This window comes from Drosophila arizonae, chromosome 4 (genome assembly GCF_054131065.1).
Source record: "Drosophila arizonae isolate 15081-1271.41 chromosome 4, UAZ_ARI_1.0, whole genome shotgun sequence".
Lineage (NCBI taxonomy): Eukaryota > Metazoa > Arthropoda > Insecta > Diptera > Drosophilidae > Drosophila > Drosophila arizonae.
The window spans coordinates 2,612,372-2,631,848 of record NC_142924.1 but is presented as its reverse complement, the minus strand read 5'-3'; the positions used below and the strand labels follow the sequence as shown (position 1 = coordinate 2,631,848).

Here is a 19,477-nt window from a genome sequence, read left to right as displayed (position 1 = left end):
ATTTTCCCGATCCGCCTACTAGGGGCGTGGCAAGCCGGAAAATGCATTATTGCACTATTGATGCCAGAGACCTCAAATTTTGTATATATACTCGGCCTGATCACCCAAGACCAAAAAGTTTTGCCGAATATATGTCCGCCCACAGGGGGCGTGGCAAACCGCAAAAGTTTATATCTCCTAAAGTGTAATAGTCAGAAGCTTCAAATTTAGATAGTTAAGTTACCAGTAACCTCCTCTATCGATGACTCAAAAATAATTTTTAGGCCTCTTTAGTGGCGTGGCATATCGAAAAATACCCTGTAATTTTCACATATTTTGAGGTTAAGCATTCAAACTTTGCAGTTAGGGTACCGTTATCACGTTCTAAGAACTGACAAAAATGAGGTGTCTACGCCCAGTAGGGGCGTGGTAAATCGTAGCTACTAATTTGTTGATGGGATGTGAATGAGTATTCCGCTGTCGGTAACGCCCGACTGCAACGTTCTTACTTGTTCCATTTGACCTTTCTTAGCACGTGCCTGGGGACGCGCCAACCACTCCTGTATCTATTTGACCATGTGTATTTGTTTTTCTAATTAGCCCTGTGTCTTTGGTGTTTAGGTTCCTCGTCTTTGTCTGTTTTTTGTTCCTTTTGGGCTTGTGCGCATTTGTCTGGCGCGTGTTTGTGCAGTGCCACCAGCCAGGCCCAGGCCCAGGCCCAGCACCCTCCAACCGCAATCACCTGGTGGGGTTAAGGTTCAAATTGACGGACAGCATTAAAATAATTGTGGCTCGTCTGTGGCAACATGTTATTGTTATTGCTGTGCCTCATTGTTTGGCTTAGACGGCATTGTTGTCCGGACATGGTGTTCGCTTTTTCTGCCTCCTCTTATAATTGTCTTTCTTCTTCGTCTATATGCCTCCACCCAAGTGCTGTCTCCCTTTGCGCGATAGCGACATCTAGCGACGGCGGTGTGGACATGTCAAATTACTCATACGCCACGCGTGACGGAACCCTTTTTACATGTGCTTACTGTTTCGGCCACGTAGACAGAATTATTGTAATTTTTCCATCACGAAAACATGAAATTAGAGCGAGTGATATGCCAAACATAGAATATTCTTAAAAAAAAAAAATTTATGAAATGTATATGTGCATATACAAATATTTCAAATATATGTATTAAAAAATATTATAAAAAGATAATTTGTTATTTTTGATCAAAATAATAAGAAAAAAAAAATGTTTTTTAAATTTTAACATAAAAAAACTAACTAAATAATAAATATACTAAATATTAAACAAGAAAATCCTTCTGAGATTTAAAAAAATTAAACAAATAAATTTAACATTAATTTTTAATAATAATAATAAATAATATTTTTTTTATTTAAATTAAATTTTTTATTTTTGTAATTTTTAATATTTTTTTTTTTTTTTTTTTTTTTTTTTTCAAATGTATCTGTTTGTTTATTTTTTTTTAAAACTCAGTATTAATTTGTTATTTTTATATACCTCTCTGGTGTTACTCTTCTATTAAGGTTCCAGAATGTTCCCAATAAGTGGGCTATGGTACTTATTCATATGATATTTGACATAACTAAACATATATATATTTTTTGGCCTTAGCATTTGACGCTTCATTTGCTGCGGTTGTTGCTGAATGGACGTATGTGTGAGCCGTGTGTGTGTGTATTAAGCACTCTTCATTTAACCCGTCTACTTATAGTCAGCCCAACGGCCGGCTTAAACGCCCTTGTGCTCATTTCACACTCACACACACACGCACACGCACACAGGCTTACAAAAGTAACTGCTAGCACTTACATTTGTAAACTTTTTAAACACATTCACAGTGAGCCGATACACACACGCACACATGCAGAAATCAACACACACACACACACACACACACACTCACAAAGTCAAAGGAGGCCAAACCTCCTTTTTTAATGACGTCATAGGCGCTCGCTGCAAAAATTTTGGGGGCTGCTCGATTCGATTCCAACGTTGCCCAGCTGCCCTTTAAACCTAGTTGGCGTGCATTGAACTGCCTGCTCTCTCTTTCTCTCTCGCCCGGTGTGTCTCACTGCCGCGCTATCTCTCTCTCTCTCATGCACTCCTACGTAGTTGGCTTTGCGCAGCTGCTGTGCTCTTTGCGGCATTTGCAGGCTGAAGCTGCAACGGGCAATGAACTGCCTGCCTGCCTGCAAGGACATTGCAGTCACACACATACCTACACATCCGCCGGCACACACACACACACACACACACACACACACACACACAGCTACGCTTGCTTGACACCTTAGCCCATTTCTGGTACAACAATAAAATTGTTGCAGCCTCCCTTTGGCGACATCAGCTCTGCCCCCTGCCCCAGCCGTCTGCAACCGTCGGCAATTGCGCCTTATTGTCGCATTTGGCATTTAACTGCAGTTGAAGGATTCTGCCAACTGCTGCGCGCATCTGGCCATTTGCTGGCTATCATCTAGCCGTTTACGCCTCTCCTTTCAAGGCTGCAGCACAGAATGTGGAGCGAAACGCAGACATTGAAATTCGACTCGAAATTTCGATGCATTCCCTTGCCATTGGCTATTGTGAATATGCTCATGTTTGTGATAAGAGACTATTTATATTTTACTATTTATGAAATGTGTTTTTTTATTTCAGATTAGAGTTAATATAAAATGCTTGAAAAAAAAAAAAATAAAAATAATAATAATAACAATAATAACATAAAGACATGAAAGATGTAGGAATACAATATGATATAAATTATTAACTATATGACATTATATATTAACTATTAATGTATATAGTAAGTATATTTGTTCTTTAAAAAGGGAAACCAGTTTCTAAATATTTGCTCATATTAAAAATACATAAATATGGTTTTGGTCTATAGCTGAATATTTTTCAAAAATTTTATAAAGAAAAATGTGTAAATATGATAAATCGCATATTTTTTGTGACATTTAATGCATAAATATTTAAAAAAATGTCACATATATGTTTAATGACATTTAATGCTCTATCAACTTAAAATATAACTTGGTCGACCTTTTAGTTGACGAAGTTTAAAGTTCAGCATTAGCCACCTAGCTGTCGGCTAATATGTTTCACAAAATTAAAAGAGGATAAAGAAGGTTCAGTGAATAAAAGTCAGGCAATGCCTATTAGCGTGTTTGTTACTTGATTTTATGGCTACGCTGTTGGGTGACACGCCAGGCTGTGCGGGGGGTTACAGTTAAACTGACATTTCGCCATGTCTCTATCTCTGTGTATGTGTGCGTGTGTGACGTCATAGCTGTGCGCCGAGCCAGAGACCGTTGGAAGGTCAATTCGTACGACACACAGCGGGAAAAGCTGCTGTGATTTGCTGGCAACATATTTAGGTTAAGCCCATCTCTCGAGCGGAAATCTGTGGCGGGCTTAAAAGGTGCCGCAGCCACTGATAAAAGAGGGCGCATTAATCAGCGCGGTGAGTGTTTGAGTCGTCGTCGTTGTTGTTGTTGTTGCTGTTGTTGTTGTTATTATTGTGGTTGCTGCCTTTATTGTTGGTGTTTTGGGTCAAGTGGCTTGAGCCTGCCTGTTTGACCTCTGTTGTTGTTGTTGCTCTTGTTGTTGCTGCTGCTGCTGTTGTCGCATCCTTTGGCCTCACTTCTGTTGCAATTGTTTCGTGTCCTATGGGACAAGGTTGCGAACCTCTCGCGATTTCACATTCAAATTAGTTGCAAGCGCTATTTATAAGCACCAGCAGCAGCAGCCACTTGAGGGCGTGCCGGTCGGGGTGGTGCCAAAGGGTGGTGGTGGCTGCCCATCATCAGTGGCCGCATTATGCAAGCCACGCGATGCTCGCGAGCGTCGTCCAAATGTCGCCTCTTGTTTTCGGTGTTCGGTGTTTATTAATAAACTGGCAGGTGCCCAGGCAGGTGGCCAGACAGGTGCCAAGGGATGTGCAACTAATGCATATATAAATAAATCAATCATTGCCTCAAGCACTCAGCTCAGACTGATTCAATAATGCATGCCGCATACGTGACGTATACGCAATATATATATAATTAAGTATATGTATATATTTAGTATTTAAATGTGAAATTAGTTTAACATGGCTGACCGCACAGTCTTCTGACGTGGCATCAAGTGCATTGCGATGCTGTGGTTGTGTGGTGCTGCGGTGGTGCATACCATACATATATGAATGTATGCTGCAGCAGTGCAGTACGTCAACGGAGCCGACGTCGACAACGACGACGACTACGACGCAGCCCTGACCCAGTTAGCTGCCTTTCGTTAGCTTCCGCCGACAGCACACACACACACACACACACACCTAGTCATTTACATTCATGATGGCATCTAACGACGTCACATTGAAAACCTTCGTCTGTGTGCTCAACCTGTGGTCGAGCTGCGTTCAGCGTATTTTCTTGAAAGCCTAAAACCGGCTATAAAAATTGTCAAGCATTTGACACGTCCAGCTGCTGTCTGTCGCACGTTACACGCTGCGTATACGCAATAAATGCTTCTTATCGAGCCATCGAGCAAATCAATTTATGCTGCAGCCCGATGGCATATCCTTGCACTTTATCTAATTGAATGCGTGCGTCAGCGGCATTCTCTCTCTCTCTCCTTCTCTCTCTCTCCTTCCCTCTCTCTCTCTCTCTCTTTGTCGCTCAGGTTCAATGTCCTGCTTTGCATAGAAGTCGGCGTGCTGCCTGGGCTGGGTTTCTGTTGCGCTGCTTCAGGCAGTTTTTTCAAGGAAGTTCACTGAGGCATGCCAGAAAAAAAACGAAATGTGTTTTTCGGCCTGACTAGCTGAACGATTACATTAGAAAATCTCTCTTAAGGCTGAAAACAAATTTTGAGTGGTTTTTCTTTTTGTTTGTTTGGTTTTCTTTCTTTCTTTCTCAAGTCAAATGTTAATATGATGTATACCCTGTGCTGAGATTTTAAGAGGGCATGAGGTTTATTTAAATTGAGTTCTACCTGCAAGAGTCTGAGATGAAAGCTGCTTTCGTAGAGTTATTCATTCTCGTCGTTTCTGTAGGGTCGATCTACTGTATTTCTTTAGAAAATTAATTCCTTGTGTTTACTCGTGCATTATGATAATTTGTCTTGAATTACGACTTCAATGTATGTGCATATATACAAAATATGTGAATATATATATATATCGATATCTATGGTGCCTAAACAGGTATATATATTGTTTTAGGTCATGGTAATCATATCTACCTTATTTGAATAAAGACATATATAGTTATATATGGCTTATATCTCAATAGATTGCATATCCCTAACTAGAAAAGGATATTTTTAATGTGAAATGACATAATCTAAATCTCTATATCTGCCGTAGGTAGTTAGTTTCTAATGTGTAGTAAATAAAAAAATATTTCATAGATACTATTGCCTATCTGTTTATTGGGTTTGTTGTTTTTCAGCTTTCGATTCGAGAAAAAGAAGAAAATTACAATATTTTCATTAAGCATCACTGAATTAGAATTCCTCCGCTCAAATGAGTGAAGCTATGACAATTGCCTAAATCAGCAAATTCCATGCATTTGCTTAAGCACAGGGTATCAAATAAGTGTATCAGACAAGTACACAAATTTCATAAATAATTAAATATATATATCTATATGTATGTGAGATACATATACACATAAGTATATATGTATACGCCTATTTACATTTCTGTACCTCTGGCCATAAATTGCTGCTGTCACGCCCCTTTTTGTGAGCCTGTCTGACTGTCTGTCGTTTGCATATACCTAGAATATTTGATAGCCAGACAACTTTTGGATAACGATTTCCTTTGAAATGAGATGAAACCCGAGTAAGCATAGGAGAGCACTCAAACTGGCTGTTGTTAGCTGACTTGGCCACGCCCCCATTTCAGTCGATTATAATGAGGCCTATTCAAAGTTTTGAGTTATGGGTTGAATTTAATCGCAAAGCCTTAGAAATACAACAAATGCGAGCCTTGGCCAAGTCTGACCTAGTCCAATGCCCGGGCGACCAGTTGGCGGCATATGTCGCCCCACTGAGCTGAGCTGACCTTGTCTAGAGCAGTCCGGGGGAAGAGGAGGAGAGGAATAAGCGGGAGCAGGAGACAATCTCTTTGGTGGCAGCTTCCCGCGGGATAGCTGCTGAATGGGGACGAGGTCGTGGCCGTCGTGGCTGGGCTTCCGGCCAATTATGAATGAAATCCTTTAAGAGCTGCCGCAGGATAACGCGCCAAGTGGTTGGCTCACTTATATTGTGTTTGTGCCCGGTATGCAGCGAAGGCCAAACAATTGCTCGTCTGACGTATGACCCGATCAAGGATGCGCCGCAGCTCCTGGTACGTCATCGTGTCGTCCTCCAGGGCAAGCGTTAACCTTCGCCCGGCTGCACTCGGCCAGCTTTTCAGTTTTATGAATGAAAAGCGGGGGGAAGTGGGCGGGCGAGTCAGTGCTCAACAGCATAAAGGATGCTCCTGCCCAGCTGCTGGCCAAACTGAATATAATTAATTAGAGCCCGACTCTGTTTATATGGCCTAATCGTGTAATTGTGGCTTATATGCCGTACGTGTCACTTGGCATCTTTATGGCCCACTCTCGCAGCTGCCCCTGCCCCTGACCCGCCCCGCTCGCCCCTTTCGCAGTCACGTAGCTCCGCAACTCATTAAACGCAATGTCAGCTAATGTGCTCGCAGTGCCGGCAGCTCTGGTCAGTGCGGGATGTTTAATAAATGCCAACTCATGCATGCGAAATGAGAAAGGCATAAGAACGGCTTCGTTTCGGTTAGCTGCATACGAAATACCCTGGCGAGCACATGAGCCAAAGCCAAAGCGAAGCCGGCCCCACATCGATTGCCCTAAATATTAAAATAGATGGATGCACATAGATGGGTAGGAGAGGGGTTAGAGTACTTAAGCGACAGCGGATGACAAATGCTGGTAGCAAATAGTAGCATTTGTACTTGGCTTGACTAAGTATAAGCTATGCTCTCAGCAAAGGCCTAACAACGAATGATATTCGACTACAGACAGGCAGACATATAGACATATATGTATATATACATAATATATAAATAATTATAAAGATAAATGGATAAACAGATTACAAATGGATAGATGGAGTGATAAATAAATAGGTAAGTAGAGATATAGACAGATTAATAGATATATAGGGAGTGTTGTAAAAGATAAGAGTGTCACTAGATGATAAAATGCGTATGGAGTACTATGAACTATGGATGAGTACTGGGATTTCATAAGTGAAGAATGCAGTCCGACAGATAGATAAATAGTTAGATACATAAATAGGTCCGCCAATTTATTAGTGTTATAAGAGGGTTTAAATAAATATATATGCTATAAAATATTAATCTAAACTTCTTTTATATAAATTTATGTTAAGATACAAATTACTTGGAGTTCAAATTTTTCCAAAAGAAAAGTTAAAAGTTAAAGTGAAATTTGCATCTACATATATTTAAAATGAAAATTTAATTCAATTTTACTTTTTCTGCTCATTAAATGCATGTACAATTTGGCACATCAAGCGCATTATAAATTTATCTGATTGAAAGCAATTCGATGTAGCCAAAGACAAAAGTGAAGTGAAGAAGTGAAGTGCGAGAGAGCCAGAGTTAACTGACAATCAGAGCTGAAATTGCACAAAGACTCTCGATTGATTTATTGAAAACCATTGGCTTTTGCAGCTCTCATTTGGTTTCCCTCGAGCTTAGGCCATTTACGGCGAATATTTGCTTAGGTTGCGCTTTGTGCACTGAGCGCCAATGCGAAGATATTTGTGGCCCGAAATGTAGACATTTTGTTTACGCATTGAGTTCAATTACCAACACATCGTGCATACTTTATGAGCTGCGGCAAAAGGCAGCAGAGGATGCGTGGAGCTGCTGGCAGCTCGCTGCTAGCTGGGATAATTTATTATTTATTTAGTTCGTGTCACACTCTTGACTGAGGTCCTGGCTGGGCTCGTCCTTAGGTGCTAGGCTCATCAGCTGGCTGGGTGATGGCAGAGTACACGCATCTTTGAGGGGCTCCATTGTCTGGTATTTGGGTCAAAGTGCGAATTAGCATGCAGGTTGTTGCTTGTCTTGCCTTTTTCCGGCTAACAAGGCGTATACGTAACACCAGCGCTTAGCCAATATACAGCCACTTCTGTCTATGTGTTTTGTGTCGTCGCGTTGGCGTGTGAAGTGTCTTCAATTTGTGGCAATAAGCGAGGATTCGATGCTAAAAATAGCAAACGGTACAACAACAACAACAAGAGCAAACAAGAACGGCAGCCACATTTGAAATATTCATTAAATGTTTGACTCGCAGCTCCTTAAAGTATGCAGCAATATTTTGCGAAATGAAATTACTACCGAGTGCCATTAAAAAGCAACGGAAACTGCCGTTAAGATAACAAGCATGAGAAAACCTCATAAAATGTATGCCTTGCACACTGGAGAAGAACAAAACGTGAAGATGAGAAGAAAAAACAGAAAGCAGAAAAACCACTGAAGCAGCGCCGCGTAAGATGATAAAGGTAAACAATTTTAAGGTAAATATTGAAAGAAAGTGAACCACAGAGACGTGGCAGGAGCAGGAGGAGGCGTTGTGGTGGCAAAAAACATATAAAGACATGTGCTGGCAAATGCCGAAAATGGAATTATGCTCAGCGAGAAGTCATCAGAGAGAACGCAACAAGAATTTCACACAAGCTCTTAATACCCTAAGCAGAGTATTTATGTTTGGTGGCTCGCTATGCCATCCACATATGCGGCTAAAATGAATAAAATAAAATTTATATTTATGCCTTGTTTAATTTTGTTAGTAAAATATAATAATATTACGTTCTGTTTGGCTAATGGGCCGAAGGCATGTCCTGATGCTATTAGCCAGGCTTTGTCTTAATGCAAGAACTCATTTATGTAAAGGTGCGAACGGTCAATGGTTTGCTTTTTATATAGAAATGTGTACTCAAATATAAATAGATATATGTACATATAATGTAACATAAGAGATGATCTTCTATATGGATATGGATTTTGATAATTTTACAAGAGATGAGTGAAGTCTTTACACAATTTACACAGATTCTATAGAACTTTGATATGAAATATCAAATGATATATGTATGTAAAGCAAGGAGCACTCGATCGGTCTTCTGGTTTTAAGTTGTTTCACATAAGAATCTCAGCATGCATGCAACGCCTCGGTAGCGCAGTTGGCAGCGCGTAAGTCTCATAATCTTAAGGTCGTGAGTTCGATCCTCACCCGGGGCAGGTAACTTTTTTCTATGAATCATGAATGATTTTTTTTTATATATTTAATTATACATATATAGACATATTCAGTATTCAAGCATGCACATTTGATATTAACAGTAAGTAGTAAAATATACTTGAAGCTAAGCAAAGTCTGATTACTCTGTTGCAATACATTCTTGCATACAAAGATCATCCCAAAAACTTTTGCAAAAACGAGGAAAAGTTTGAAGTTTCAAAAATGTCGAAAATGAGCTCTACCAAAGTATCATATGCAAAGTGAAACCGCTTTTTTTGCCTTAAATCCTAGTTTTAAATTTCAGGAAAGGAAAGCCTAAGTTATGCAGTAAAAGTTTTATGAAAACAAAAAACACAAAAAAAAAAGTTTATATATATGGAAAAGCTAAAAGTTCCTTTTTTTGAATTTCGAAAAGTGTGCAAGTATTTTCGATAGAAATCTGCTTCATCAATGTTATCACAGACCTCAAGTGTTAGCTGATACTTAGCTCGTTTCATTTTTTTATAGCCCGCATAAAAAATATCAGTTTAAAGAGGAGCTTGAATAAAAAAAGTTTTTTTTTCAAGGAAAATTTTATGAGGTCAGCTGTCAAGAAGATATGTATATCAGATTGAAAAGGAAATTCACTCACTCTGACCCTTTTAGTTAAGGTATCATTTAATTCGGCAAGCAGCAGCAGCTGGCTGCCTCTAATTGTTTTTGCTGTTGTTGTTATTTACGCTGTTTGCCTTTTGGCTCGTGTCTTTTTTTTGGGGTGTGGTTATGAGCCAAAGAAGATTAATTATGCTGCTGTTTTGCTGGCCAAATACCGCCCACAGTCTCAGTCCCGCTCTCTCGTTGTAACTCACGCCAGCTATTGCTCGACACGAGGGACAAATTAACGCGCCTTCCATCATAAAAATCCTTTCAGCTGCGGAATGGGCTCTTCTTTTCCACTCTGCCATTAGCTGAAAGCATAATGTGGCACAAAAAATGCAAAAGCTGCCCCGAAAATTAGGCAAGTATTAATAAGTGAGTGTTACACGGTCCAAGCAAGGGTACATATAAATAGCGAATGGCCAAAAATAGCTCAAAGAGCGGGAAAAACAAAGAAAGCCGAACGGAAAATAGAAAACGCAAACTTAATTAAATATGGACAGTCGCACAAACCGAACTGAAATGGCAACAAACAGCAGCCAGAGCAGCCGGAGCAGTTGGAGCAGCCTTGGGCTGGGGCTACGTGACTGCGGTCGCCTTTGGCTAGCGGCTGGCTGGCTGGCATACTTATACACAATTGTTATTTTCCATTTCACTGGGCCAAGTTGGGGAGTGCGCAACAGCGGGCCATAAAAATCACGCAGGCTGAGCGAAACATATCATTGCGAATGCTAAGCATTTGTCGTCGCCTATCAGCAGGAAATTAGGTCACTGAATACGTATTTTTAGGCAATTCCATTATCAAATACACATATGACGCGCCCAGAGGGCACAGTCATTGCCTTCGCCAACTCCTGCGCCTTCGCCATCTCCTGCGCCTGTGCCTTTGCCTTCTGACGTATTTCGTCAGTAGAACAAAATTTATGACTTGTCCGAAAAAAAAACACAAAAAAAAAAAAAAAAATAGAAACTGTTTTGATTGCCTGTCTGACACGCTAATTTGTTGCCTTGAGAGAGTATTGAATGCTTGACTAACGATGGGCAGCGCCGGCGGATGGGGCGTATGCGTTATGCTGTTTGATATGGAAGAGCACTCGCTAGAGACTTCGATCAAAGCACTTGACACTATTGCTAAGTCGACTATTAAAAATAACGAGATTGTAGCATTATGATAGATTTGGGGGCATTAAACTATAACGACTAGGCCCATCATATTAAGAGTTTTATTGAGCCATAAAACTTCTGTATCAATTGAGTCCGATTTGTCATCAATTTCTATTCGATTCGGCTATCATAGATCATATTTCCTAAAACACAATAATGAACTGAAATGCAATGGAAATTTTTGAGGCTGTTTGTAGAACGTTTTCTAAACTCTTGACGTATTTGTCATATTTATTAGGTAATTATTTCCATGCCAGTTCGTTTGCCAATTCAGTTGGAATAATGTTAATCAAATGGCAGGCTCATGCCCAGGCTCAGGCCCGAGCCTGGCCAGACTGTGTCTGCCTCGATGTCAGGCTTGACTTGTTGTAAATTCAAGCAAGGGACACGCGTTTCGCACCCATAAATTTCCATAAACATTTTACGGCCTTTGCCTGGCAACGACATCCATCAGATTAATAAGTACTTTCCATATACACTCATATATGTATGTGTGGGTGGGTGTGAAAATATTGATGATGTTGCCGTACCAATCGCTGACCTAGTTTTCCGTATGCCGGCTGAGTAGGCAGCAGGCAGCGAGCAGCAGGCAGCGAGCAGCAGGCAGCGAGCAGCAGCGCATAAATGTAATCAGGCCCGCCATACGCGACGTATACGCAATATGCAGAAGGGCTTCTGTTGCCGTAATTAGCCTTGATTCATTGTAATTGTTATTTTTGGCAACTTCTCGAGCTTCGCCAAGTGGGTCACTCTCCGATGAGCGTTTTCAAATAGCCAAAGTTTCCCAATAAATATCAATTGTTATGTGACAAGAAAGAAGATAAAACAATAATTTTTTTTTTTTTTTTTTGTGTAAATTATTTTCTCGCTTTTTATTGAACTTGCTGTGTGAATGAAATATTCATTTGTAGCTGCTTCTATTTGCTGTTTTTGTTGTTGGTAAATAGTTAACTTATGATTAAGTAAATGTGTATATATATATCATTATAATCGGCTGTATATATGTGTGTATAACTGTATTGCTTATGCCGTTATCTGCGTTCAATCATATATGTTATATATATATAGTTGAGTTCTTAGATTGTTTGTTCATTATAAGTACATTACGGTAAATTTATGCAAGTGTTTTGTATATGGTATATATATGTATACATATATATATATATATATATGCTGTCTATATAATCAGTTTTGAATTGCAATGCTTGGTTAGTTAGTACATTTCTCATCTTATCTATGTGCCCTACGACTGAAGAGTGCGAGAAAAAAATGAATTTCAAAATTTGAAGAGCAAAATCTTAACTACCGAATGAAGTTTATACATATTTATACTTGTATGAAAACATAGTTAATGTACTTAAGTATTCATATATATATGTAAGTTAGACTATAGTATATTTAACAGAGAAAATTTTGATCCCATTACAGCAACTAATTGAGTACGCATAGTAGACGAATCTATATATCTATAATAATTATAATTAAAAATTAAAATTAATTTTAGTTTTTTTTTTTCGAATTTGGGATAAAGGCACGAATGTACAATAAATTTATTATAATTTTATATAATTTTTTTTTATAGTTTTAATTAAATTTAAGCAATTTTCTTTGAACAATACAAAACTTTCCCTTGGGACAGTCTTCTGTTCGGTTTTGCTGGAATCGAAAGCCGCGTGGAAAATTTTCTATTTCTATTTGCTAAAGTCTTGGAAAATGTGTTTTTTTTTTCTCTCTTTTGGGGATGTTCTTTGGTGTTTGTTTTGTGAAATGAGCTGCTGTGGATATGAGAAGGTAATTGTATCACAGTTTTTCGAAATGAATGGGCGTGGCATTTGACACTATGTATTGTGTGAGCTATGTGAGCTACGTGAGCTACGTGATACCAACTACTATCAACTGCTATTGGCTATGAATAGATAACGATAGATAATGAACTCTCTGCCGATCCCGTTAGCGCCGCGCATATTGGCAGCAGACGGAGCTGCGCGGCACGCGCTGCGTCGGCAGACCGGACATGCCCTTTAGATATGTATAGGAGACGGGCTGACGGAGGATGCGTTGTGGCGGCGGCTTCGCCTTGCTGTGCTTCGCTTGGGTCGCGGCGCATGTGGATGAGTTGGAGCAGGCGCTGGAGCTGCTCGTCGATTTGGTGGCCAGCTTGTGCTGACGCTGGTGCAGCTCAATAGTAGAAGCCGATTTCAGAGCGGACTTCAATGGCATTTGCGGCTGCTGCTGCTGCTGGTGTGGGTGCGGCTGTGGGGGCGGCGAGGGGCCGCTGCACGACATCGAGCGCGATGTCAGCGAGAGGCTCTCAAAGGCGCGTCGCAGTGACGATGTGGACCGGCGTTGCATTCGGGAGAAGCTCGTGCGAGACAACGATTTGCGTTGGTCTTGCTGCTGCGGCTGCTGCTGCTGCTGCTGCTCCTGCTCCTCGATGTCAATGGTGCTGCTCGTCTCGCTGGAGGCGCAGGACATCAGCTCCAAGCGTGCAGCAGCTAAGCCACGGCTAGCCGATGAATACGAATCGGTCGATGAACTGTGCGCATCCTCTTCCTGTGCAGCTGCATCAACTAGGTCAACGCTTGACCTCAGCCCAAAGCGTCGGCTGAGCAGCTGAAAGAAGCCCATGTTGCGCTCGTAGCGGGGCGTTGGCGAGAGGCTGGGCGAGTGCTGCGGCGGCTGCAGCTCCAATTCCAGCCAATTTTTGTTACCATTGCTGCTGTTGTTGTTGTTGTTGTTGTGCGGCGGCTGCTGCTGCAGCTCGTCCGCAAAGCAGACGTGTGGCGTGCCCATTGCAGGGAGTGCTTACTGTACTCTAAGGTTGCTTACTCTATGTATGCTGCTTCCGCAGAGTTTACTGTAGTCTTGTAGGTAACTATAGCTAACAGGCTTTGCCTTTGCGGCTGGCGAGTAGTTACTGTAGTACTATATAGCGAATGCCTACTGCAGTCTACACAGTTTGAAATGCATTGAAAATGCGCTCTCGTTTGTTGTCTAGAGCTGAGTTGTTGTTGTGGTTGTTAGCGAGAGTTAGCTGTAGCTTAAAGGTTATCTATATAATAGTTATATAGAAGCTGCACTTCCGACTTCCGACTTTGCTGTACTCCAAGCAGCTTAAGCAGGCTGCACTTCCGCTTTCTCTTTGTCTATGGCTTTGTTATTGCCGGTCCGATACACGCATACATATACACAGTCTCTCACACACACACACATGCACTGTGTTTACTTTGTCGGCGTTTTGCTTGTTTCTTTTCTGCTTCTCTTTTTTTGTTTTCTGCTCAGAGCTTCGTGTGTACACACAGACGTTGTCCTTTCGCGTTTGAGTCGGCAAATCGTTTGCCGCTTGCTTTTATAGACTCGCCCGGTCTGCAGACTGCGATGGCTGCAAACAGCCGCTAGCGAGCGCTCTCTTACAACAGCTCTCTCTCTCCCTTGTCTCTCTCCCTCTCGCTCTTTCACGCTGTGCCTGTCTGTTGCCTTACTGCGTTGTGCATTATTATGATTATTTGGCTGTTGCCGTTGCCGTTGCCGTTGCCGTTGCCGTTGCCGTTGCCGTTGCCCAATACACAATGGCAGCAATGGCAACATTTGAATTGTGTGGCATTTGTTTACCAATTGTTGTTGTTGTTTGTTTGCTCTGCCTGCCTCCTGGCGCTGGTGGCACTTGCCATATTTGCTTAGTCGCGTGTGGCCTGCACTTTAATTGCTTTTTGCAGCGCAATTGCAAAATGTTTACGCATCGATTTGTCTCCATTTCCTCTTCACTTACTATAAAAATAAACCCGCTTGAGTTTATTTCTAAACTTTAAATTGCCGCACAGATATATCCGGACTAAGTACGTGGGTGGCTGCAGGTGTTGGCGGATTTTAGCTTTTTAGCTACACGCAGATGTCGCCAAGAGAATTCATAAGCCGCAATTAAGGCCGTCAAAAATAGATTACAGCTATTGTTCTCACGTTCGCGACATTGCTGTTGTCGTAGCCGTTGTTGTTGTTGTTGTCTTTTTTTTTTTATTATTTAATTACGCACAAAATTGATTTTAATGCTCTATAAATAAAACTGACTGCCAATTTTACGCCTCGTTGCGGTTGGGTCTGAGGCGACACGATGGGCGTGATTGCCGAGATGGACGAGGAGCGATGCGAAACGGCGAATGCTGGATATTTGTCTATGGCGATTTAATGAAATCCGTTGTTTTAATGGCATTGTGTGTGTGTGTGTCTGGTGTGTGTGTGCGGGGGAGACTGCGATAATTGTTCCTGTCGTGTTCTGCTGTTGTTTATCTTCTAATTAAAAGGCGTAATTCTTGTGCCCCTGACGTCAATCCCATTAACAGCCCTTTGTTCATTTGACAGAGCCAAGCTCTAAATATAATTGACATCCCTGCAACTGCAAATATTTGTTAACTATCAATTTAAATATAGAATAATAGTTGATAAGCTCCCACGCATCAAAGACTAAATTTGCGTTGAACTTTTCTTTTTATTTTTAGATGAAGAGGACGAGGATCAGATGATTTTTAAAGGCCTGCATTTGGTAAGTAGAATTTATATTTAATTTAAATGAATATATGGTACATTATAATAAGCACTATTGTACAGCAAAAAAAGTATTAAATACAACAACAAAATTTAGTTAAATATAGTTTTTATTTAACCAGTTACGCCTATTAACTGCCTAAGGTGAAGAACAGAAATGATAGATATTTAATATAGAATATACACAGAGTTAATATACATATACACAGAGTTCTCTATTTGTTGCAATCGAAACTTATAATTCAATCAAATAAGCACAAACATGTATGCATGCGAATACATACTATGTCGCAGTTGAGTAAAGTTGATCGCCTCCCATTCAGACTCTCCATTTCTATTCCAAATCATATCGGCTATGTTAAAATGACCTAAGTAGCTGTCTCGCTCTCACTCAGTAAAAGCTTAAAAGCAGACTAAGCCCAGCAACAGCTATTGTTGTCTCTCTCTCTCACTCTTAAAGTGATAGGCGTGCAACTAAAACGCAAACTCAATTGGATAACATATTTACAAGAGCTCTGTACAAGCTCTCGGTATCTCACTAATACTATTGCAGGCTAACGACTGCAGCCAATCACGATAAGGCTGAGCATAATTATGAAACAGTGATGACGGAATAAGAGTAATAATGAATGCAGTGTCTATGTCATATGGCAATTATGAAGCGAAATATATAATGAAATTCTATTTGAGATATCAATAGGGCTGCATTGGTATATTAGCCTCACTCAAGTAAGCAAAGTAGCTGCAAATCCACATTGAATTTCAAGAGATTTGAATTTTACGCTGCCATCAAATTAATAATGCATGCGGCGGCTTAGCAAGCACTTGCAACATGCAACAACAACAACTGCCGGAACGGCAGCCGATTAACGTCATCCATCGAGCTTGAATATGTAGTTTGGCTCAGGCAGACGACATCATATCGTATGTCAAAACTATAAGGTCGAGTCCTTCGGCCACTCGAAAATTGAGGACTTTACCTACATCAGCAAACGCAAGGCGACACCAAAAACAAAGCTGTTCCCAGAGTACAGTGAGCGAACTGTTCCCAAGGCAGCCAACCAGTCAGTCAGCCAAGGCGCAAGCGCACACAAGAGCTTTCGCGAAAAGCTTTTAGAAAATAACTGTTAGGAATTTGAAATATTTATAAGAAATAAAACATTTCAGAGTTTTTTCTTTAGATTGTTTTTTATTTATTCACAGCTAGACTTATGCTTAGGGTTATACGATCTAAAAATATAGGGTATTTTTACTTAGGTGCTAAACGTTTTTACTTATATTTTGCTCAGTTTTCTGCATTTTGTGTTTAGTTTGGAAATGAATAAAGTGTATGGAAGTATATTTGAAATTTATTGTAAATAAATAAATTATAATATTCAAATATTTGTATTTCCTTTGGTTTTGTACAATTTTGGAATATCTTAGATAAATTCGTAATTTTGTCTAGTCAAGTGCCCATTGAAATAAGTGCAAAATATAATTGGAAATAACAAACGTTTTTCATAGATTTTTCTCTTTTATTTGTGTATATCATAATTTATCATTTGAGCCTAGCTCCGAAAAGTTGAGTTTAAAAACTACATGGGAAGATATGTGTGTGTGTGTTGTTGTTGTTGTTGTTGTGTGTATTTTTTAGATAGGGTATATGCTTATATAATATTTACTAGATTTTAGCTACTGTGTAAACTGAAAGTCTCTAAATATCGAATAGCTTTGCACACATATGTATTATTTTTTGTAATAATTCAAATATATGGAAACTGTGTTTTTTTTGTGTATAATTTTTTTAGATATTGTTCTCTCTGACATATTTATAAAATATGTTGCTCTGCTGCATATCCAATTTTTTTTTAGGCACTACATCACGATTTACTTTTTACTTTTCCCTATTAACTACCCACCCAGACTTCACTTTGACACCTTTTTGTTGCTGCCGTCGCTGCTGTTGCAGTGTTGGCCTTCACCCGGAAATTGCGCTGGGCAATGTCCTCGGCGCGATGACGTTTTCGCCGCTGCTCTGTCTAATACATGTGATGCAGCGTGTAGGGGCAGCAGGCGGCATAGCTGGGCACGCGGGAGTATAGTCCGGACATGCCCTTCATGTAGACATACTGCACTGGAGGTCGCAGTATGCTCTGCTGTTTCTTGTCCTTTTTGGCTGATTTTTTTGTTGAGCTGCTGCTGCTGCTGTTGCTGCTGCTGCTGTTGCTACTGTTGCGGCTGTTGCTGCTGCTGTTGCTGCTGCAGCTGCTGCTGTGGCTGTTGTGGCTGTTGTGACTATTGTGGCTGTTGTGCGGCGTCAGGAGCTTCTTTGCCCGCATCAGCGAGGAGACGTCGCGCTGTCGGAGCGGCGTGCTGCTGCAGGAGAGGGAGCGCAGCGAGGCCGTTGCCGTTGTGGCTGCCGATGTGGAAAAGTGCTGCAGCATGCGGCTAACGGACGAGGAGATGGAGATGCGACTCAAATGCAACCCAGCCTTGTTGCCAGTCGATGCCGATGATGCGGAGCGTGGCTGTGGCTTCAGCTGATTCAAGTTCTCATTCTCGTCCTGCTCACGCTGACGCTTCTGCTGCTGCTGGGGCTCATGCTCATGCTCGTGCTCGTGCTCATGTTCATCTTCATGCTCGTCGTCATCGGCGCCGCTGCTGCTGCTGTCGTCGTAGTGATGGGGATGCAGTTGCTCCATGGCGCTGCCGGGTCGGTACACCGTCTCCACATAGATATGCGCGTTGTTGTCGTAGAACTCCATGCCCGGCGAGAACGAGGCCGAGGAAGTGCGCGAAGTGTTCTCCAGATCGAGACTGGAGCCACCATTGAGCACCTCCAGGCACTCGTTGCGCGAGCCGCTCAAGCTGAACGAGTCCGTGGACGAGCTGCGTATGTCATCCTGGCTGCTGTAGACCGTATCGTTCTGCTGATGATGGTGATGGTGCTGGAAGTGCCTGCCCAGGTGCCTGCTGAGCAGCTGCAGCAGGCTGCGGGATCGCGATAGTTTTTGGCCACGCGAGCCGCGCTTCTGCTGCTTCAGCTGCTTCTCGCCCAGATCCATCGAGGAATTGGAATTGGAACTTGACTTGGAGCTCGACTTGGAGCAATTGTTGGGAGTTAGCGTATCCATCTCACGTTCGGGTTTTAAATAGTTCTCTTGGATAGTTCTTGGCTCAGAATTTATTTTAGAGCTTCAAGTTTTTCTTCACTTTCACTTGGAATGCGTTTCGCGACGTTTGCTGGCATCAACTGCTGGGGCAGGCGTTGCTGCTGTCGCTTTTATAGCTGCACTCAATGTCGACTGCTGCTCGAAAAGCTTCGCGTTTAACCTTCGTGCGCCGCACACCGCCCCCCATGCGTCCGCTCGCACAGTCAGCCCGCAGGACGAGGACACTTCGTGCGCTGGCTGCCTGTCGCCCAGCTCCGAGCCAGCAGTAACCAAGCAGCTGCCGTGGCAGCCACAACGTGAGCAGCAGCAGCAATTCCATTCTTCTTCTTCTTCTCGCATCGATATTTACATGTGGTTCGTGCTACCTGTTGCCTATTTGGATTTCCTGCTTCCTGCTGTCAACGTGATTCTTGCTGCCTGCCTGTTGCCTGCTGCCAGTTGGCCGTGCGGCTCTCGTCCTCCCCGTTTTTGTGCCATTGTTCTGCTGCTGCGGAAAACTCAAGTGTTTTTGCACTTTTTGAGCTTTTGCGCTTTGAGTGCGTGATGGAGAACGTGACCCTTGCGCGTCATACTCGAGCCACGGCTCGAACACCTCCAGCCACTGCCTTACAATCAACAGTTACTAACTTCCGACTGACGTTTCTGCCGCCGATTTACACGTGAATCACCACACCTGCCCTCAACTAGGCAGACAGCGCACTGAATGA

At 41.7% G+C, this 19,477-nt stretch overlaps 2 protein-coding genes and 1 non-coding gene across 3 annotated transcripts; 1 reads left to right on the top strand and 2 right to left on the bottom strand.

Moving 5' to 3' along the window:
• The first annotated feature begins 9,202 nt into the window (after positions 1 to 9,202).
• On the top strand, positions 9,203 to 9,275 carry TRNAM-CAU (transfer RNA methionine (anticodon CAU)). The gene has a single exon. It is a non-coding gene; the product is annotated as a tRNA-Met (tRNA).
• Positions 9,276 to 12,213: 2,938 nt separating this feature from the next.
• On the bottom strand, positions 12,214 to 15,534 carry LOC108612726 (uncharacterized). The gene has a single exon (XM_018005693.2). It carries the CDS (start codon positions 13,867 to 13,869, stop codon positions 13,027 to 13,029), a length of 843 nt encoding a protein of 280 aa, XP_017861182.1. The 5' UTR covers positions 13,870 to 15,534; the 3' UTR covers positions 12,214 to 13,026.
• Positions 15,535 to 15,612: 78 nt separating this feature from the next.
• LOC108614664 (uncharacterized) lies at positions 15,613 to 18,864 on the bottom strand. Its single transcript, XM_089467313.1, has one exon. The coding sequence runs from the start codon at positions 18,729 to 18,731 to the stop codon at positions 17,637 to 17,639; it is 1,095 nt and encodes a 364-aa protein (XP_089323439.1). The 5' UTR covers positions 18,732 to 18,864; the 3' UTR covers positions 15,613 to 17,636.
• Positions 18,865 to 19,477: the final 613 nt, after the last annotated feature.

What these genes read in the sequence shown, in the direction of transcription:
- LOC108612726 (XM_018005693.2), bottom strand. Translation starts at nt 13,869, where the DNA reads ATGGGCACGCCACACGTCTGCTTTGCGGACGAGCTGCAGCAGCAGCCG.
- LOC108614664 (XM_089467313.1), bottom strand. Translation starts at nt 18,731, where the DNA reads ATGGATACGCTAACTCCCAACAATTGCTCCAAGTCGAGCTCCAAGTCA.